Source organism: Aspergillus alliaceus (genome assembly GCF_009176365.1).
Source record: "Aspergillus alliaceus strain CBS 536.65 unplaced genomic scaffold BDW43scaffold_39, whole genome shotgun sequence".
NCBI classification, from domain to species: Eukaryota; Fungi; Ascomycota; class Eurotiomycetes; order Eurotiales; family Aspergillaceae; genus Aspergillus; species Aspergillus alliaceus.
In genome coordinates this window covers 50260-71714 of record NW_022474722.1, presented here as the reverse complement: position 1 = coordinate 71714, position 21455 = coordinate 50260, and the positions used below count along the sequence as shown (strand labels likewise).

The following is a 21455-nucleotide window of genomic DNA, read 5'->3' as shown; positions in this document are numbered from 1 at the left end:
CGTGGACGCGCGATCTCAAAAGAGAGACGAACTAATTATTGTAAATGGCCCTTTCGTCTGACATACATTTACCTCAACAGACGAGACAGGCCTGCAAACGCGATGCTTGTATTGACAAGTTCACACTCAAGCTCGTGAGAGAACTGGGATCCTAGGAGCTCTTCTGGCGATTACCATAAGCATGCGAAAGATATAACGAAGCAAATTTCAAGTTAACCGATGACCTACAGCAGATGCTCCCTAAAACCTATGGCATGTCTGGGACTCGAGCTATAGACTTTCCTAAGGTTCCGGAGATTAAGAAACGATGGCATAACAGGAGGGACGGATCCGAAGAGAGTATGTTGAATCATTGTTTATCCGGTATTGTCGGATTTTCCAACACTACTTCAGTGGGTGGCGGGTTTACGCAGGCGCTCTTTTCAACTTTTGCTGATCAATAGCTCACTCCTCTATCGCGGGACAAGAATAAAGGTGGTAACAGCGGATCGGAGGCTCAGGGGCATGATGTGCTTCTGAGTCTCCGCGAGCTGAAAAAGGTTCCTGAAGTTGAACGATCATCTGCGTCTCTCGATTGCTGTGGGAGCATTCTTGTTGCCGATGGCGAGAAGGATGCAGAGACGATGAAGCCTACCCTGCCAAGCGTTAGGGTTAGTTGGTCGCTGACAAGTAATGTGGATGCCAAGAACGTGGTCCTACCTTTGGGTAAAGTGATGTCAGACTCTTCTACCTTAGCGCTTGAACGGATGGTAAGCGCTTGCTCACCTGCGTCATTTAGATAGGGAGACCAGGAGGTCCTTCACCCTCATTACCGGCACGCGGAAAAACTGGATCCCAGCTATTTAACTACCTCGTTCCATCCAGCGGACTTGGGTATTCTGAAAGCCATCGGGCGCATCCTGCTTCCCCAGTGTCAGTATAGATAAGGAGAACGCCTTTTATGGACGTACAATCTCGGCAGAGCTGTATAAATTGAATGGATGTGGAGTGACTCATACTGAAAGGACCTGCGGCTCACTAATTGCAGATCTATTCCGGTCCCTCGGGCATCTTCCGCAGCTACATCGATACCCCTCGTTTTCCTATCCAGATCAGATCTCTAGTAGTATATTTACCATCCCGTTTAGAAGGGGGCAATCTACTTTATTGCCACTAAGGCAGAGAAGTAAACATTAACTTGGCGGACTTAAGTGGTCTGCAGTTCAATGAGTTGCATTCTACAGTGATATTGAATATGAGATCAAGACTATTACTGAGGGAAATCGAATTAGCCTGACCTATAATCTCTTTGCGAAAGAGCAAGAAGACGCTTCAGAGATAGTCCCACCGTCTATCATCGAGCCGTCTACGATGCCAATTTCCAACCAACTTGTGGCTCCCAGGCGAAATCCTCAGCTCATGCATGACACATGGTATAATCCTTATCTGACAATGGAACACAACTTAAGCTAATTTAAGCAGGTGGTATCCGTGGCATTTTCTGCTCGCATGCCTATGCGCACGCATCAGAAAGTGCTCAAACAAACACTCTGCGGCAGAAAGGCTCCGATGTGGTGTTGTACTCCGTTCTCAAAATCTCTAGGGGCTGAAGTGGGCGTCCTCCCGATTCTAAGGGTCGGAAGCAAATACGGGGTGGAGAATAAAGACCATGGCATAAAAGAAGGAACGGATAAGTATGGTTTTAACTATAATGATGAGAGTAAAAAGTAAAATCGACAGCAATGGACGGGAGGAAGATAACAAGGTCACGAGGATGAAGATGCGGAAGACATTAATTGTCTCTCAGAGTATGGCGGGGAGCTCTGCGAAGAGGATTACGAAGCACTTGCCGCAGATAGCCAAGAGAATAGAGGGACTCTTGATATACAGTGGAAGTGCCTCTTCCACAGGTGTTCCGCACAAGCTTCAGTGAAGCATGGAGCTCTGGTCGGGATAGCCCTCCGTGTGTTTAAAGCTAGCGGTTCATTTACTGAGCATGAAGGCCTCCTCGAGGTAAATATCCCAGCTTGCCGCAGGAGGTTTCTGAGTCGCTGAACCCCTCTGTATAGATTGTAGAATGGTCTTGGCCACACCACGGTCTGCCTGGAATTACTTGGTTGACAGAACCAAAACCCTAGGAGAGGGCGCTGAGCTACATAATACTGCAATGAGCCCTCGCAGGACAGTACTTATTCTGCTGCCGCTATCTTGGCCACGATTCCACCCTGGATTAAACAAAGACAGAGCTAATGCTCCTTGACTAATGCATTCCTAAAAATCTCCTGTCATGGTTTTTAGGGTGACACTGACGCTGTAGTGGAATCCTATTGTTAAGACATACATCAATGGATGGGCATGACACGCCAAACCAGGAAATCTTCCAATATAGTCTGTCTAATGTGCCTTATGAAGTACGTAGAATTGAATCAAAATTTCCAAGTCATGTTTTCTACATGAGAAGTGGTCTTCCTGAGAGCCAGGTGTCTAGTTCATTAATTCAGAAAATCCACCAGAGACTGGAAGTAGGCGACCGAAAAACCCAGAAGCAACCAAAAGAAGATGAGAGTCCTCTAGACCTCTGGGTCCAAAAGCATATCCTTTACTTAATGCAACTTCATGAATCTAGAGCCTTTTGGAAGTAACTGCAGTACAGTAGCCCACAAAGTCTAGCCTTGCAAGGCAAACGCCGGTCCGGTAGCATTTTGACTACGACGACACCCCAAGACTCTTGTAAACTTCCGTCTCAACATCTTGCGACAATTGAAATAACTGGTCATCTCCAAACGGCAATACCTGCGTACAAATAAACCCTGCTACGCCGTTCTTACGGTCGCACCACCAACGAAGATTCGCGATACCAGACCACTGTGCAGTTCCGAGGGGTCTGCCTGTAGAACCGCCACTGAGGAGAAAGGTAAGCCCCCATCCTTGGCGATCGCCTTCCACGGTAGGGTGCACGCCGAGACTATAATGCACCAGGTCTGCTTTTACGTCCGGAAACTCTTTTTCGCTGAGCGGTGGTAGACTTTCGATTTGATTTCGGAACATCTCATCGACAGTCTCCCTCTTCAGCAGCTGCTTTCCAGTTTTAGGGGACGTTCCGTTGTTCAGCAGGACGGCCAGGATCTCTAAGTGGACATGGCAATCAGTCATAGGTAGCAATGATTCCGTGGGGGTTCATACGGCAGTAATCCTGTACCGTGGAGAAACATCCGGCTCCACCGCTGTTGAAGTAGGCTTCAATGTCCTTCTCATTCTTGACTGTCAACGCTCGTCGAAGGAGATGATCGCGAACCGAAAGTTGGCCATCCGCAGCTCGCTGGTGCAAGTACGCAAGGTTCTTCTTCATGTCTTCCGTGGGGATCATGGAGATGTGATGGAGGCCCAGTGGCTGGAAAATGTGTTGATGGAAATAGTCGTTCAATGATTGTCCCGTTACGCGTTCGAGCACTATCCCTGCCCAATCAATTCCCACCTATCGCGCCGTTGCCGGTATGTTAACAGCTATCGTAACAGTAGGGTCTGAATTAAGTCCAGGATTCTTACGCCGTACTCCCATGCTTCTCCCGGCTGGTGAACCAACGGCATATTGAAATCATCGGCGTATCCTGAGAATTCATCGTAACCCACTGGTCGGCCGTAGTCTCGCAGTGTCTTGTTGAAGAACGTATAGCCAAAGCCGGCTATGGTAGATAGATATTAGCGCTCTCGTCCCATGTGGAAACGTATCACGAAGACTGACAGGTATGGGTCAACAGCATTCTCAGAGTTATTCCTCTATTCTTCTCCACCAAAGTCCCATCTTTCTGGAGAACCCGCAGATCGTTGAATTCAGGACAAATTTGGTGTATTTGGTCAGCGTCATCCAAAGAGAGCTTTTCCTGTTCCACTAGCTGCATACACGCAATACCAGTGATCATTTTGGTACACGATGCGATCCAAAAGACGGAATCCAGAGTCATGGGCTCGGGGCTTCCATAACCTCTGTGCCCCGCGGCATGACTGAAGAGCTCCTTACCATCGTGTCGAACTACAGCGACCGCAACGCCGGGAAGCCCCTTCTCCGGGTTACTGCACACGGATTGCATCCGGTGCTTAAGCGTCTCGATATTGGTGGGGTGAAGCTCGGCCATTGTCCTTGAATCACAGGTTACTGGGAGTCAAATTAAGAACATGGTGAGGGGTTGATCTATTTATTATGAGGGGTTCGGTTACTACGGTTAACTCTATCTTATCTCTTTTCCCTCGGGCCGTCGAAAATCACCCGGGGGTCGATAGACGAATGCATGTACGCAGGGTAATGTAATACTAAAGTACATCGAGCTAGAGCATTATGAGCAACATCGATATCAATTAACCATTAACAAAATCACAGAAGTTTTTCTTGATATCTTGTATAGACGTACAACACGACTACTTTATGGAGATAAACGCATATGCATCTCGGCTTGCAGCTCGGCGCCACTTGGCCCTGGTGGAAATCCTGAACAGAAGTAGATTCGACGTGGGTGAAGCTTATTATGCTAAGTAGAAGAAGCTTATTTTCATCTTTAATACTCTACCAAATTCTATATGATATATACGAGATTTCTTGTCCGTCGCTACGGGGGCTATCCCCACTTATTCATGTTCTACTACGCTTCGGAAATATCGGACGTATCCTAGCTTCTTATACTTAGGAACGCTTATGGTTATAAATATCTAGTAAAATTAAGAAAAATAAAATGAAAAAACGATTCTTCACACTTAGTCAAAATGTCGTCGTGGATAGCCACCTAAGGCATTAAGGCACTCACATACACTGAAGCTGTATCCCATACGGATATTGTTTGCTCGAGTACGTTGCGATACCTTACCTGTAACAAATGTTCGACTGAGAATATTAGCGTTCATGTTCAACGTAGGGTGGCTCTCGCACACACCTGACCTATCTTAAAATCTAGGACCGATTCTATATTTGGGTCGGTCAACTGGGAGCCTCTCAAAAACACATCCAGTTGAGAACTGTATTGCATCGCCTGTCGATCATTCCCAAACAGGGCAGTAGTTTGCATTAAGGCCTCCTGCCCCACAATTCGCTTCCCCAGAGCAGCAACCCTGAACTGGAGATACGAGCTGGAAATGGGCCTACCAGCCAACCAAATTAAATACTCCTATTCCTTGGTACAGTTGCCGGCCTGACAGGATTAGTAAGACCTAAAAGGAATTGGTGCAAAAATAACAATTGCTCAAGCTGCTGTACACATCTACTGGGCGCCTGAAGGCTCTATGGGAAACGTAGTGTCAAGTCGCTATTCTTAGCTTTTCGTATAGCCCTCCCCCCCCCCCTCCCTACAGATGATTTAGTCGATTTGCAATGCTACAGAATCTTACTGATCACACTGTAACTACCCACTCCCAACCCGGCCGCAATACTACGTTGCAGAGCTTCGGGACTGTTTCCCATCTCGATTGCAGCCGGCATATATAAACCCCCTGACGAACACGATTTTCTCCAGAAGCACGACAAGAAATCCTCACTATACACACTTTCGAATTATTCCTATCAGGCAAGCAAATCCATCAATATCCAATATGCGGCCTTTCATCGTGACCAGCATTATCGCCTCCCTCGCGGCCTTTACAAGTGCCACTTCTCTCGAGGAGCGTCAAATCACCTCCGTCACTCTTTTCTTCTACACCACCGACGGTGGCAAGTTCCAGCAGACATTTCCAACAGATATGTCGTCGCATAAGATTGGTATGCATGATGCTACTATGTTGTTGAAGCAGTGAAGAGGTTAACCCCCGCATAGATAACCCGGCTACTGTTTCCCATGTCTACAACCCCGGCGGTGCATACTGTAGCGTTCATGGAACCAAGGGCGAGACTTTAGCTGTGCCTATTAATGATCATAAGTTCAAGGAGCCGCAGCCAGTGGATTCAGCATTCTGTGCCCGTCTGTAAAATTCTGCTGTCAGGATGCGTTTCTGTGCTTCTCATTGCGTTGATTTTGTTTCCATGTCGGTGTCTATAGAGTACTTGGTTGGCTCAAGGGGTCTCGAAGTTTCAACCCCTGGATAATGCTATTATTTTGTGCTTGTTCATAAATTTGTTCTCGCCGGCTTTATGCAGTATGGTTAGTATATGTCTTACCACGTTTATAAAAAGTCTTGGGGGACCTAGTCGGGCGGATTTGTTAGGAGAGTAGACACTGCCACTGCACCTATCTTGGATCCACCCTTGCCCCTTGGGCAAATAGACTCTTCACGGTTAATATGACACCATGAATAACGAATGGATAGTTTCTAATATGCGCACCAAAGGTGAGAGGTCAGGGGTGTTGGAAGTCAAGTCCATTTATCTCTTTCCTCTTTCTTCATATTCCTCTACTAAGCTTTACTCCCTCATCGCTCTTTCGCGATTTAGGGTGCCCTAAATTTATTGTGGTCTGGAGATCTCCATCTTTCCTGCGCAATCTGGGCCTATAAAGTGGCTAGAGATGTTCGTATAATAGCTAGTCCTGCGGTAGATCTGGGTTGAGGGATAAATAGATGTGCCATTGATAGAGAAAGAACAAAACATAAAATCAGTCGTATATTCTCTGGATAGGCTCTCACTAATTATCCTGTTATAGTAAGACGTCTGAGTAAACTCTTTAAAAGACAACTTATGAATACTCACTCGGGCTTCTATATTCGTCTTGGTTTGAGAGTCGGAAACGAGCGCCCCTGCTAATAAAACTTAGATTCTGTTAAATTTTCAACCGGTCCTAGTATCGATCTGAATCAACCAGAAAATAAAGTATAGTGAGACAAAATCAAGAACATATGAGGGACAAAAAACTGGTAGGTCCGAATATTAACCCGTCATTGTCGCTTCTAGAATTTTACTCCTCCAGTATAAAAACCACAAATTGGCAATAGCCAGAAGAGACCAACATAATATCACTTCGCAGCATTGGTCATGTCCCTCCGCTCCTGTAAAATATGGCACCAACACCGCACTGATCTCACGAACACGGGCTTTTTCCTCCTCACTTATAGGGTTCTTAATTGACAAAACATCTTCCATGCGCATCAATCAATAACCCGTTAGAAAATCCGGTAAGGGTACATCCAGCTTTTCGTGCTCTGTTTCAAAATCCAACATCAATTCCTTAAGTTGCATAATTATATGCTTCTTCTCTTCATGAATCTCCGGTACCTCTCCGAATCTATATTTCTGTATATCTCGATTGCTTCAGATTCCCAGAATTCATCGGGATGTTGATATCCAGCATATTCAGTCTTAGCTTTTTATCCGCGCTTTGTTCATTCTGTGAACGTACCCCCGATCTCATTCATTGCCACAAGGGCCGAAAATCTTTTAGCAGTCTGAAGTCTCTCTATCTAGGGACCCCTCTCGAAGGAGTATGGAACATGGCCACCAGCATTCAGTAAGTCTCAACGCGGATTAATTTTAGTCATAGAACGATGGTGCGGGTAATGATGGTATATAATTGATGAATTAACTACAATAAAATCTGCAGGAGTGGCGCCATCCGAATTTACACTTTTCGCTGGCGCACCCACCGCGAGAAGCCGTTGGATAAACACGCGATATTCACGGGCAAATGAAGCCGAGCAAATGTGACCCGGAAGATCAGCGACTAAGTGTTACCGTTCAAAACGTCACACGTCACTCGCGTTGGTCTAAGGGAAATACAATCAAGAGACTGGTACATAAGACACAAAAATCTACTACTCACGTGTAGAATCGTGCGCCCATCCGCAAGAGTATCTTTCGGTGATGCCTTGCCCTTTTGGAACATCTGCATGAGCTTTTTGAAAAGTTCATTGCAGTTCACCTTTTCCTCGTGCGGCTTGACTAATTAGACGACGGCGGCAGTCGCAACAGATAGTAAGCTTGGTATTTCCTTCGAGTGGTCGTGCAACCAAACTTTCCAAGCTCTCATCAGCCTGGTCTTGACTGTCTAACACTGACGGTAGTATCCCTGGTTCTTTTATGGACCACGGCCCATGAAGAACAGAACTATTGCAAGTTGCTATAACCGAGGAAGAGGAACTTCAACGTGGCTTCACAGTTGTTTGGCAAACATGGCATTATCTCCACGTCCAAATGTTCCTCGGCAGTTGCGAGCTGCCGATGCGTATTCTCATGCGTTCTCTATTCTTTGTAACGCTCCCATAACATCGCCTATGTTTGTTTTCATGATCCTCTGTCTCTCAAACATGACAGCACTGTGTCTTATCACTCGATAAGTAGTGAGATTGCGGATACTCAAAAGTCTTACAGATTGGGTGTCCGTAGGGCGCTGTTCTAGACTATCCTGCAGTTCGTTTACCGTCATACTAAGGTCGCGCGATGTTCCCCGTCGAAAAGGGCATAGAGCTCGAGACATCTCGAGATGGACTCTAGACCCAGAAGATGTGTACGATGGTGGACTGGCTTTGCACTTTGAGGGCATGTCACCTAAGCTCACTAGGCCCCTCTGGCAGTCTTGGAGTACCACTTCCACCACCCCAGCCGTTCCAGCAGTAGGGGGTCCTTGAATCCTTCAGGAACTGCCAGGATGCCATCCAGTCTTGTCAAGGTCTGACAGAGAGACACGATCCTGTTCAATATATGGCTAGTCTCTTAGTGGAATGACTTCTAAAAAGTATAGTAAGCAAGGAGGCCGTTGCATACTGACAGGCCGAGTGAAATGATGCCAACCGCACAGCTTGCTACTGACAGAAGGCCCGCCATTTTGACACTTACCAAAGACAAGATGATGCGCGTGCTTGGTAGAATCAGCCATGAGAATTGGCCCTGGTGTGGGAGAGCGGGGAACTTTGCCAAATAGCCTCCACCGTGACTTTGTGAAATGGATGGGCAACACTGGGCAGCATCTACCCAACCAACAAGAGATATGTACTAGTCGTGTGTCGCTTAAGCCTCCACTGGCATTTGACTAGGCAGGGACAAAGATTGTTATAGATCTCTTACTATCACTTTTAACCTAAGCGTCTTCGTGATGTTGTAATACACCACACTCGTGGCCTTTCTCAATAGAAATTCCAGCCGTCGTTGCTCAAGAGCCTCGTTGGAAAACGTATCCATCGGATGGATAGTACCTCCTTCTCTTCGCCTGGCTCTCTCGTTATTATTTATGGGAAGGAAGCTTAACACTCGAAAAGCTTTTGAGCAGTTATTACACAGAGTATACACGGTCTATCTTGGCCGTTCATTCATAACTTTAATTACAGCTCCGCCGTTGATCAAAGGGGGTATGTATTGGTCACTGCCAGAATAGGCTAGACGGACTAGAAGGCTATTGTTTGCTCGGTGCTCCTGGGTGACATATAGCTTTTATTTTGAGAAACTAGGAAACAGTTCAGTGACATCACTGCTCAAGAAGAGCTACTAGCCAAATATACAGGACGACTGCTGCATTCTAACATCCAGTCTGCAATTGAACATCTATTGTGTGCTACTTATATTCTAGTACCCTAAGTATGATAGTGTGCAACGATATATACTGCAGGTATACGGAATTGGGATAATTAAAGAGAAAAAAAAGATTGACACAATAACCAGCGGCAGACAACCATGCGAGGATCGCATTATGAGACTGTGCCATCCATCATATGAGCTGAAATACATGTACGAAGCGATTAGTCTTCCTCAGAATTTTCGGATATTCTCCTTCCTTCAGGGCATTTGTCAGCTATTCATACCCGGGCAGGTCAGCCATCGACCAAATACCCTATGTTCTTCATGCAAACGAGCTTACAATATGAAACCCTCAGAATTATGTAATATGGGCTGACCCCACAATGCAGGAACCTATTTTCAATATCCAAAAATATTAGGAAGAGTGCAATGGTGGTATAGTTGTGGTGATCCAAAACGACCGTCTCCAAGGTACTCCAGGGACCTTGAGGTTGCGGCCGATAAGAATGCATGACGCAAGTTATAATTTCCTCTCCCTTCCCTGATCACCTTTTCACTTTCATTTACTATCTCATATTCATTATGTCTTCCGTTATTAACTCAATCCCGCTAGAAATCCTCGAAATCATATGCGAGGAGCTCGACACGAGGGATCTAGCCTCGCTAGTTGGGACCTGCCGCCATACCTATCACCGAACGATCAGCCGCTTGGCGCAGCGATACACGGAAGTTCACCTAGACTTCTCGCAAGACAGCTTCAATCACATCCATGCCATTGCCAACAACAAAATCATGCGACAACAGGTCCATCGTCTAGTTGTCATGACTCCAGAGCCATACCTGGGTCGCAATCTCCAGTGGCAGCGAAGCGCGGCCGGTCATATTCACAACCCACTCCAAATACCAGCCATCCAACGCTTTCGCAATGATCTAGTCGACAAGCTCGTAAACTGCCGATCCTTCGTACTTTCCCCGGTCAGAAGCAAATACGTACCGGAAGAGGACGCCCTGAGCGACGACAAACATCTAAACCCCGACGATACCGCAGCCATCTTGCTAGAAATTATCGCCAACGCATCACTACCCATGAAGCTATTCTGGTATGGCACAGGGGCGAATTATACCTCAAACATTATGGATATCCAGCGATTACCCAAAACTCTCTTTATGAATCCCTCATTCAAGTCCGGGTGGGAGTTATTGGAAAATCTACATCTGGACCACAAACTTACACCGCATAACTATTCTTTCATTTTGAATATGATACTTCATGCTCATAATCTTCGCAAAATATACCTTAGCCTAGCACCACGAGACTTGGCTATCGAGTTCTTCGCACACCTAGGCGCATCTCAATCTTTCCCTGGCGCGCTAGAAAGAATTGCATTGTGCTACACGTCCATACGGGTGGTGGATCTGATTAGTATTCTGAGCCATTCCCGCCAAACGCTTAAGCGTGTTATTTTGCGAGATATTGGTGGTTTATCGGTGGATTTGCCTAAGCTGCAGAGTCAGTTGCAGGGTTGCTTCCCGCGGTTGGAGACCGTTGATTTGGATAGGTGTGAATAATATTATGGTATGTATGACTTTAGCGAAGACTCTGCACCTTTATTTATTTGTCTAGTCAGGGTATTATAACTACTTAGAGGAGATGATCTTCGTCCCCGGTTCTGTATATCACAGGGCGCATAATTATTTATAAAACGTATATTAGCACCAATATCTTTTTTAATTAAGTGATGAGTGAATATAATCAACGTTTTGGTAGAAAAACCTAATAGTATATATATCCAACCGTATAAATCATCTTACATACTTTAATATTCCCTGAAACTTGCTCATTGGTCTTATACTTCCGAAAGAATGCTATATCAACTATGTTCCGCTCCCATTCGCAAATACCGGTGCCAGAATACCAGTGCGGAAGACCTCGCTGCTTGCTTCAAGGATTACCTTGTTTCCGTGAAGGATAAGCCATTCGGCCGTACTGTCGCTGTTCCTTCTTTCTCAATCAGATTTCTGATATTAATTGTAACTAGTTGCACGGCACTGTTGTGGTGGGAGCGGTCCTTTGCTAAACATTCCTGTCTTCGCTGTGGAGCGCACAGACGGAGCGAACAAATGTAGCGCTACGACAGCGAGGATCGATTGTATGACAAATGGAAATGAGAAGCCCACTTGCGGGGCTTGGACGCGCCACATGAAGGGGATAAGCTATGATGGGTCTCGGTGCTCCATAGGCGGAGAAGCTCTAGGTCTAGCATAGCGAGGTCGGGGCCAGGTGTTCAGCACGCTTCAAGATATGCCGGTTCTGGACTCAGAGGATGTTGTACGAATGTTCATGTCGCTTGGCATATCTCGCATTGGGCTTGATCCTGTCGGGGTTCCGGCAGTTGGACTCGCACTCATGGTCCTGTCATCCGCGATAGTTCTCAGCATCGCGTTGTTTGGTTAACGGTTGTCGTGATCGGATACGCGCAGATTATTTCATGTACCTGACTTTCCTACATCAAGGCTTGCTTCATTGCACTATGTCGCTTAAGCTTAACAAGGGCCAGTAGCGTGGGTCTTGGTATATTAACTAACCTTAACCCTGCGCCTCTTGCATTGTAATCATACATTTCATGATTTCCGACGTGAGCGCCGTCTGAGAGTTGAAATATCCATTGCCGCGTTTATCAGGGAGCAGTAGGATAGGAATGGAACCTTGAGAGGTGATCTACTATGTTTCCTACCTGACAGGTGAAGGTTTATCTACGGATTACGAGATTGGCCAATAAAGTCTGGCCAGAGAAAATAGGGTTATTCTTAGCTCCCGCAACCGAAGCTCCGGCTTCTGGAACTTCCAGCTTTCGGGTTGATGGGCAACCTTAACTTGTTCCACGACATTGAAAAGAGCATAAGGTAACACTAAAATAACGCATAGTGATTTATATTAATGTCCTATAGTAACCTATACGTTAGATTTGCTCATATTAAACCAGTAATTGAACTTCGTGTTATAGGGAAAATTTCGGTAATGAAAGGATCTGAAGATATATATTCCCTTTAGAATACTCTATTTCTCAATATTTCCTTAGCGAGCACCGGGTCCTCGCATGTTGAATATGTAGGTAATGTACGAGCCTCTCAGCAATTTTTCCCCTTATTGCTTAGTGAACGGGGGTTTGTATGACCTTAAGGACCTTTGTATGGTCTTTGCCTATATAAAGGGCACCACCTACCCCCTCAGCTTGATTACAAAGGTAGTTGAATCCAATAATTTTGTTATTCCAGAGAGTTTTCCACATTCGACATCCCCATAGTGTTAGGAACAAAAGCGCCGGTTCAATCAAGGGACAAAGATTCATTCCTGGTTATGTCTCTACTATATACGGATGTCGTGGTACCGATGAGCACATACTATAGCGACATGGAAAAAGTAACGTTGATTCAAATAATTTCTATCTAATATAATTTATGTTTCTCATGGAGCCCTTACATACGACCACAGGGTGTGGAGAACAGGGCTTCCCGTCCGCTCAGCCATACTTAAGCCACACGCCGGCCGGTTAGTAGTTGGGTGGGTGACCACCAGCGAATCCCGGCTGTTGTATGTTTCTTTTTACTTTTTGAAAGTTATGATATTATACTCTACTGGCTGGATATAAGCCATATACCGGCTCTAATTGTCAGGATGCTTAAAGAAGCTTTTTTCTAGCTGGGTGAGGAAGAGGGAAGTCCTATATATATCTTCTCATCCAAAATTCAGATACATACGACCACAGGGTGTGGAAAACAGGGCTTCCCGTCCGCTCAGCCGTACTTAAGCCACACGCCGGCTGGTTAGTAGTTGGGTGGGTGACCACCAGCGAATCCCGGCTGTTGTATGTTTCTTTTTATGTTTTGAAAGTTATGATATATTTTTGCATAGTAACAAGGTGGGTTAAAAGTCTGATTACTTTCGCGCGTTCCCGCGACGCGTCAGAAAATCTCACCTTCTTCAACTATCTGTCGTTACATCAAAATGAGAGCTTTTGGGACAGAAATAAGCGGAAATAGAAGGCCTAATGCAGAGCTTTCTATGGAGACTCGAGCGGCTGTTTTATCTGCTCTAGAAAACAATGTGTCTCCAACTCAATTGGCTAAGCAATTTGGCGTCAGTTGCAATATAGTCTATTCTACAAAAAAATGCTTTTTATGTAACCATACCTTAAAATCACTCCCAAGAAAAGGAAGGCCTACAAAGCTTGATCATTCTACTAAGCGCTATATCTATCTACTGGCTTGACGAAGGCCTAAGCTTAGCTATAGAGCTTTATATGCAAATAGCGATTCTGGGGTCTCTACCTCAACAATCAAGCGGGTTTTAAAATGATTTTATTTAAAAAAATGGAAAAGTAAGAAGTGTATAGCTCTAACGCGTAAGATAGCTAAAAAGTGTCTTCAATTTGCGTGTATTTGTTTAAAAATTCTACTTGGAATGAATTCATGTTTTCTGATAAATATTCAGTACGGAGAAAATCTAATCCCTCTACCCAATATGTCTTTCAATTCTCATGCAAGGCCTATAGACGTGATCTGGTGACCCTAATGAACCATAGAAAAGATATTTCTCAAATGGTATAGGATTCTATATAGCTAGGTGGTCGATCTGATCTAGTCATTATAGAGTGGGATAAATTATCTTATCGGGGCAGTTATTCAACAAAGTCCTATAACTATTACTTGCTTAGAAAAGGGTCTTTTACCGATATATAAGCCAGGCACTATATTTCAGCAAGATAATGTGAAGATTCATATTTCGGCTGAAGCGCAGGACTGGTTTTGAGTCTCATGGAATCTGGGTTCTAGATTGGCCATCTCATTCACCTGATTTAGATCCTATAGAGCATATCTGGGCTCTGTTTAAGCGCTAGCTTTTAGAGCTCTATCCTATACTCTTTCTAGGAGAAAGGTCAAAATTGACTGGAGGCGCTTTAGAAAGTATATTCAGGAAGCTTGGTGGGCTATACCCCAGGAGGTGATAGATCGCTTAATTCGTTCTATGCTTCTCAGGCTTCAGACAGTACATCGAGCACGTGGCTGGTATACAAAGTATTGAATGAGGGATATGTAGACTCATTTGTAGATTAAAACCATTTGAATTGGTTGAGGAAATCGATCTTGAAATTGTTGCGATTTTTTGATTTTTTGATTTTTTGAGTGTAATCAGACTTTTGACCCACTATTGTACCACAGTCTTCAGTCAATATTCTTATATGTTCTAATTAGACCTTGACAATATCACTATTATCTTATTTAAATTAGTCTTGCAACCAAATTGGTAGAATTTTATAGAATACTAAGCATAAGTAAGAGAACTAGCTACTATATTATATTTATATTTATATAAGATAATAGCGGCCTAATCCAGAAAGTAGTCTTATATATTAGAATACTATGCAGTGCTAGCTCACAAGTCTATAGAGGTTATGATATTATATACTACTGGCTGGATATAAGCCACATACAGGCTCTAATTGTCAGGATGCTTAAAGAATCTTTTTTTCTAGCTGGGTAAGGAAGAGGGAAGTCCTATATATATCTTCTCATCCACGATTCAGGTACATACGATCACAGGGTGTGGAAAACAGGGCTTCCCGTCCGCTCAGCCGTACTTAAGCCACACGCCGGCTAGTTAGTAGTTGGGTGGGTGACCACCAGCGAATCCCAGCTGTTGTATGTTTTTGGTTTTGAAACTTTTTTTATATGTTTAGGTTAGTGTCGTTGCCGCTTTGTGTCTTCATGTCTTCATTCACCCTTCACCTGAACTTCACCTGATTGTCCTAGACCCATTTAATCTTCACCCTGTCTACGCTGCTCACAACGTGTCTTCTCGTAGCGTCGTTGTATGTATTCCCCATTTACTTTTAGGCACTGTGTCCCCTGACAAGCGAATTTACGATCATGTGCCATGTCATGGGCGGGGTCACCGGTTTACTGCGATGAATTCAACTGTAGCAGCGAATCCCAGCGATGGGCAGGCACCTCTACGTGGTGCTGGGGATCAGTACTTTGGCGGTCGTTCTGTACCCAACTACCAGAGGAAGCCAGGATTTGCTCAAACAACAGGAAAGAAAGAGTAGTTGTACGACCGTGAGGGTTTTCTGGTCCTTCGCCCTCAGCCGTCCCCCCCTTTTTTCACCTCCCACGCAACTAGTCAACAACATCAAGGATTAGCTAAGGTCTGTCCTGTTGCCTTATCGTGGTACATCACGATGAAATTCACCACTACCTGTTTGAGGGGGCCCTTTGGATAACGGATAGCGAAGACTTTTGTCCCTGGGCCTTGCGTCACTATCACTATCTGAAGGGCCCTTCCACCCGCTTATTTACTGCTGTGTGGAACCGTCTGCTTGAATAACCACTGCAAAAACCACCTTCTGAAAACCCATTGTCTATGGAATCTATAGAACCCTATCTATGTTGATATACTGTTTGGCTTGAACCCGCGTGCTTGGAATACTGTGTGCTTGAAATACCCTGTGATTGGAAACTCAGCAAGGAGGCTACATGCAGCCTTAGGCTGCGCACAGCCGGAGGAATAAATAAATAAATACATATAGCAGCGAAATAGTAGTAATCCAGTTAACATTGTCCAAAAATTTTCTCCACCGCTTCTTGCTCGTCCTTTTTGACTCGCCTGAAGTCTGGCGGTAGCTAAGGCTCGACAATATTTCTGACCCTTTCCACCATAATTCTGAAAGTATTTAGATTGACCAGCCTGAGAAGACAATGGAAGGATCGAACAAGGTTACCAGTTTACCAGTGCGACCATATTGGATGAATCTGAAACCAAAGTATTGCTCTGTTGGAGATCATGATGGCAGAGAATTGGCTGATTAAGAACGCTGTTCTAGTCTGGAGTCAAGAGCTGCGCGATTCGCAAAAACTCATGAAGATTTCTGATATAGCCAGCGGGTTGAACTTTCTGATAATCAAACAGTTCCCTGTGCAGACGTACACACGGCAATCGAGCACGACCTAAATTCTCAAGCCATGCCAGGTCTCTCTTTGCAACACTTTCTCAGGTATCGCCAAATTCTGAAACTTATCTTGGAGTTAGACCAGTGATACAACTGTAAGTTCATACAAATCACATGGACCCCTCTCAACGGATAAATGGTGTCACTCCTTATGCGACCACTTGTAATGCGCATCCAACCCAATACAGAACGTTCCATCACCACCAGGAAGTTGTAATTCTATATATATTTTTTTTTTAGTTAGGGGGAAAATCGTGCTTATAGAGGATACTTCTACTCCTAGACAAGATAATGGAAAGCAATAGCGCCTTGATTTAAACACATTTTAAGATTTTTTCAGCCTTTGCTCGGACTCTAGACCTTTTCTAATTTAATGTATTCAGAGCCAACAGGGTCCTTATTGGTAGGCGAGTAAGCAAAGATACGCGGGCACTGGAATACTATATAATCTGATAAAGTCCATTGTTGCAACCTAGCTGGCATTTGTATGGTGACAGCAAAGGCGCGGTTGAATCCACCCTCAGCGAGCTTCCTACTGGAAGTATCGATACATCCGCCTCCGAACGGCCGATAGATATAGCCGTAGTTCGATTAGCTGAGCCGAATCGAATGAGATATCGCTCTGAAAGGCGTTATGACTCGTCGTACCTTGAGGACATTTGTTAATTTTTATGCGGAACAAAAGACATTTAACATACACCTATCTACTAGTGAATAAGGGAAAGTCCTTGGAGTAGGCAGATCAAGAAAAGAGACGAAGGAGGCGTAGAAGAAGTTTGACTCTCAACAAGTAAAAGCTAACGTTCGGTTCGAGTAGTTAAGATTCTGGAGCGCTGCTTAAATGGCTCATTCTCCTCTTCCTAAACTCTGCGGTAACTATTAGTGGCGTTCCGACCACCCACCACCACCAACAACAACCAAAAGAAATAAAAGTGCCCTAAGTCCCGCCACTAGATTAGTGCCTTGATCACGATATCAGGCCTATCAGGCCACAACACCATGATATCATACGATTAAATTATCATTTTAAGGACTATAAATATACTCATTTTATCATTAGACCAGGAATCAGACCTCGTCATTTGCTCGATTGCACCCCTTAGATTTCAGCGGTAGATTACTTGGTAATACGGATTCCCGCATTCCCGATAAGAATGTAGCGGGCTGAAGCCCGTTAGAGTACTCAGGCCGTTGGCCCTCGGTTACCTATTCGTCACGTGGTGCATTTCGACCCCTACTTCCTGTGATACCTTATTGTTACACTGTTGTGGGTTCTTTCTTTCTTTCTTCTTCAGCGTTTGCTTCTTGTTTTGATAGCTATGATAGTTTATCGAACGTTGCGGGTCTTATCCCTTACAAAAAATAATCCAGCAGGATCAACGTTAAATTGAGGATAGGATCCTGTAGACTAAATACTATTCTTTTTTTAAATGTATAGAATAAAAACTAAGCCTAAAGCTTAAAATACTTTATCAGTTTACTAGACGAGCCATATAATTAAATCTAGAAATACTGTGAGCAATAATAGAATAGTTGAAGGACGGCGGTTTGAAAGCAGTAGGCAACTAAAACGGTTATTGCGGATTGGCCGTAATAGTCGCTCGTAAGTTGAGGTGTAATACCTCAAAGGAGCTTGGACTCTCGAGGAACGGGCTGTTGTTCGTGTCCTGACTAGATAAGGAAGCATTCCGGGGTTGGCAAACTCCTGCGCCCCTGTGACATTTGTAACCACGCAGCGAACTTGAAAGGCGTCCGTTTAGGGCAGAAAGCCTCCCCAATGATAGAGCCCGCTATTCCATAAATAGGCCTGTACCTATGAATGATCCACGATGTCCTCATTCACATTACTACATAGTGACTGCAACCTGAGAGTACATTGAATTCATTGTGATATCTTCACCGACCTCTCTCCAGGGAAATATATCTCACTTATACCATCTTTTCCAAATGTTACTCTTGTTGCTCTCACTCTTTACTGGATTTCTCATTGCTTGGAGCCCGTCATAATTTCCTTTCCACACCTCCTTGGCTTGACACCAAGTTCAAGATGGATGTCATCCCCGTCGGACAGCAGTTTGAGTCCCATCATCTCAACGAAATTTACAACTCATCAAGAAGCAGGTGCCGCAGTTTGTATGAGACTGGATAAATACGTGCCACGCCATGGAGCCGATAACACTGTCCATTTTATACGAATTTTTTTCCGCTACCTAGCTCTGGATGGCAAGTGCAATCTCGCCGAGGATGTCGATGGATGCGAGACAGACCAAAATGTGCGTGAGCTGTGGCAGAATATCGATACTGGTATCTTGATCCCAATGTGTGCAAGGGGAGGCACTACGCCAGCTGAACCCCATCCCCTCGAATGGGGTACCAAGACTCAGTGGAGAATCTCCTCGCAGAAAATGTGGATCCTGTCTCCCGCAATGAGCAGTCCGCACTCCGACAGGCTTGCTTAGCTCGCGATGGATACCAATGTGTCATTTCCAAGACGTACGATTCCAAACACAGACCGCGGAAATGCCCAAATCACGCCCCCCTGCAAGCGTCTCACATAATCCCGTTTTCTATGGGTGATTACAGCCCTGACAGCGAAGGAGAAGAACTCGAGGTGTCCAGAACGTGGGCAACACTATATCGCTACTTCCCTGGGCTGCGATCTTTCCTGAACTTTCACTCGTCAGACCTTAACTGCGTTGAGAATGCTATGATGCTCTTGGCTCCGTTGCACACCGAATTCGGCGAATTCCATCTCGTATTTGAAGAGACAGAAACGGCCAATAAGTACCAGATCAAGACTTTTGAGAAGTTTGCAGGCGCCTATTCATGCCATGTGCCCAGCACCAGAGTGGTCACTTTCACTTCTCATGATACCAGATATGCTGTCCCCAACCCACATCTCCTCGCGGTTCACGCCGCCATTGGAAACATTCTAAGCGCGAGCGGTCGTGGAGAACAGATCGAGAAACTGGTCCGGGATCTGGGATCTGGGGGCTTTGAACTCGCTAGCGACGGTTCCACCAATATCGCCGAATTGCTTGCTGTCGGCAATTTGATATTGCGCACGGCCACCCGGCACGAGACTGCCGGCAAAATTAGGCAGCGTCAGAAGTCGCCCGAGCTCCCTGGTGCCGAAAACATTAGAAAGAGAGCCATTTAGCTCGAGGCCAGTATAATAGCGGAACCTAAGGCGTTTCCTTTTTTATACGGAAGCTGCCGCCAACAGCCTTCTCAACAACACCTCTATAGGCTTTTCTCATGTTAGGGAGTATTCAACCAGTCCTTTTACCATTGCATATGGGCTGGAAATGACCCACATTAGAGTGGGGAGCCGGTGATGTGAGTTAGGTTAGCGGCTAGAGGCTACTTAAAGCTACGCCTGATCCTGTTTAATCTGGGATTGCTTCACTGAATTTATAACCCTATGTCTATATAGTAGCGCTTATAATGGCACTATCTATATAGGCACTGATGCACTAAGGATGGCGGATGAGTGTCCGGACACGCGTCTGCTATCCTAGGCTGGAAATAGCCCATAGATAATTTCTACATCCTGCTAGGAATATTAACGATGAGCGCAGGAGCCCGTGTTTTATCTTGGTACCTTGATAATCAAGTTGCCAAGTAGCACGACATGGTATATAAGATGTTGGCTTTGCCCCGAGTGCTCACTCGCAATACGGACTATACATGGCTCTACCATCTTTATACATTCTTCTGCCTAATCGACTAGTCCCGATATGTTCGGCATAAACTTGCCTGTATTATGGAAAGCCTACCTTTTCCCACCAGCCGATGAACCCACATTAGCACTTAAGCCCGCGATTATATATATTTCAGAGTATCAAAACGTCCAGTCCATTGCTATCCTTATAAAATAAAGAAATAGACGTCATTGAAGCCGAGGTTATATTTAGGATATCTTTCAAGCAACTGTAATCACTATCTTTTTTCAGCTTGTTTTCGGTAAAACCCTCGGAAGCTCTATTTATTTACGCTTCGAACCTTAGTCCAGATGATCAGCTTCAACTTATATTGAACTAACTACCCTCTTGTTCTAAGAAGGTTAGGAGAGGAAGGAAAAAGCTAATATTCTTAAATTATTACATGGATCCATTTAGCAGAACGACCACTAACTGTTGATAAGTTGTTATGCGTACTTGCTATTGAAGATGAAGACACGTTCGTTGACTCAAATGGTATATCTATAGGAGGCACGCTGCTTAATTGTTGTCTTAAGTTGGTTGAAATTGACCAACAGACAGCCACAGTCTATTTAGTACATCACTGTTCAGGCTTGTCATCGAGAAGTTGCCTATCTATAGACAATAATCGACGAGTATTAACGATTATTTATCTGGACCTTATCGATTTATCGATGACAAGCCTGTTACTGTTTCCAAGAGTATCTCCGGAGACAAATCAGATATTTGGTACTACTAAATAACAATAGCACGACAGAGTTGTATGTATATGCCTTATATTTCTGAATTTTGGACTCGTGCCAACTGCAGGCACATCGAAAGAGAACAGTACAAAAATCACAATTTTGTTTTAAGCAGCTACTCAATAGAGTCTCTATCTTCAAAGGAGCAAATATTTGCCTGATATACCTTTAAAGCTAGCAAGAGACTATCTTAATACAGTATTATGAAATAACCACTCAAACTTGTACTTATTGTACAAGACATAAACATAATGTACCCATCCAAGTACAAGAGATTCAATATCTTATCTATTCATATAGCAGTGTTTTCTGGAGTCGTAAACCTAGTCGTTGACTCAATTTCTTACTCGTGGAACCTTGATTACAAAGATATATCTAGATGGACACCATACCCAGTGGTGGAATTGTTAATCAAGAAAGGTGCTACGGTAGACTTAGCAGATAAGTAATATGCAATGGATCCTGACGTGTCTGCCAATGATATACTTGGGGGATGGCAAGACCGTCAGCGCTCGATAGTTAGTCATTCTCATTTGAGAGCGTTATTGTAGCCATTGTTAGCTACTAAGCAATCTTATCATCCTAATCTCAAGAATTATTTATT

At 44.6% G+C, this 21455-nt stretch overlaps 5 protein-coding genes across 5 annotated transcripts; 4 read left to right on the top strand and 1 right to left on the bottom strand.

Annotated features, from left to right (window-relative positions):
• Positions 1–44: 44 nt before the first annotated feature.
• On the top strand, positions 45–1589 carry BDW43DRAFT_313595 (uncharacterized protein; the record flags this gene model as incomplete). The annotated part of the gene is made up of 5 exons (XM_032047643.1): positions 45–134; positions 231–392; positions 444–749; positions 783–912; positions 1462–1589. 5 exons carry the CDS (start codon positions 45–47, stop codon positions 1587–1589), a joined length of 816 nt encoding a protein of 271 aa, XP_031897620.1.
• An 889-nt stretch (positions 1590–2478) lies between these two features.
• On the bottom strand, positions 2479–4108 carry BDW43DRAFT_284024 (serine hydrolase domain-containing protein). Its single transcript, XM_032042802.1, has 4 exons — positions 3722–4108; positions 3526–3662; positions 3163–3454; positions 2479–3107 (listed from the first exon to the last, which is right to left on the bottom strand). The coding sequence occupies exons 1-4, from the start codon at positions 4065–4067 to the stop codon at positions 2686–2688; spliced, it is 1197 nt and encodes a 398-aa protein (XP_031897619.1). The 5' UTR covers positions 4068–4108; the 3' UTR covers positions 2479–2685.
• A 1431-nt stretch (positions 4109–5539) lies between these two features.
• On the top strand, positions 5540–5952 carry BDW43DRAFT_284023 (uncharacterized protein). The gene is made up of 2 exons (XM_032042801.1): positions 5540–5719; positions 5775–5952. Exons 1-2 carry the CDS (start codon positions 5554–5556, stop codon positions 5924–5926), a joined length of 318 nt encoding a protein of 105 aa, XP_031897618.1. The 5' UTR covers positions 5540–5553; the 3' UTR covers positions 5927–5952.
• Positions 5953–9979: 4027 nt separating this feature from the next.
• On the top strand, positions 9980–10966 carry BDW43DRAFT_321031 (uncharacterized protein; the record flags this gene model as incomplete). Its single annotated transcript, XM_032049236.1, has 1 exon — positions 9980–10966. One exon carries the CDS (start codon positions 9980–9982, stop codon positions 10964–10966), a length of 987 nt encoding a protein of 328 aa, XP_031897617.1.
• Positions 10967–18126: 7160 nt separating this feature from the next.
• BDW43DRAFT_321029 (HNH endonuclease signature motif containing protein) lies at positions 18127–19564 on the top strand (the record flags this gene model as incomplete). Its single annotated transcript, XM_032049235.1, has 2 exons — positions 18127–18726; positions 18783–19564. Exons 1-2 carry the CDS (start codon positions 18456–18458, stop codon positions 19562–19564), a joined length of 1053 nt encoding a protein of 350 aa, XP_031897616.1. The 5' UTR covers positions 18127–18455.
• Between the last annotated feature and the right edge of the window lie 1891 nt (positions 19565–21455).

Bases quoted from the DNA above. Each gene is read 5' to 3' on its own strand.
- BDW43DRAFT_284023 (XM_032042801.1), top strand. From the start codon at position 5,554: ATGCGGCCTTTCATCGTGACCAGCATTATCGCCTCCCTCGCGGCCTTT. The intron at 5,720-5,774 runs GTATGCATGATG...ACCCCCGCATAG, and splicing joins TATGTCGTCGCATAAGATTG to ATAACCCGGCTACTGTTTCC.
- BDW43DRAFT_284024 (XM_032042802.1), bottom strand. From the start codon at position 4,067: ATGCAATCCGTGTGCAGTAACCCGGAGAAGGGGCTTCCCGGCGTTGCG. The intron at 3,455-3,525 runs GTAAGAATCCTG...ACGGCGCGATAG, and splicing joins GAGAAGCATGGGAGTACGGC to GTGGGAATTGATTGGGCAGG. The intron at 3,108-3,162 runs GTATGAACCCCC...ATGTCCACTTAG, and splicing joins CACGGTACAGGATTACTGCC to AGATCCTGGCCGTCCTGCTG.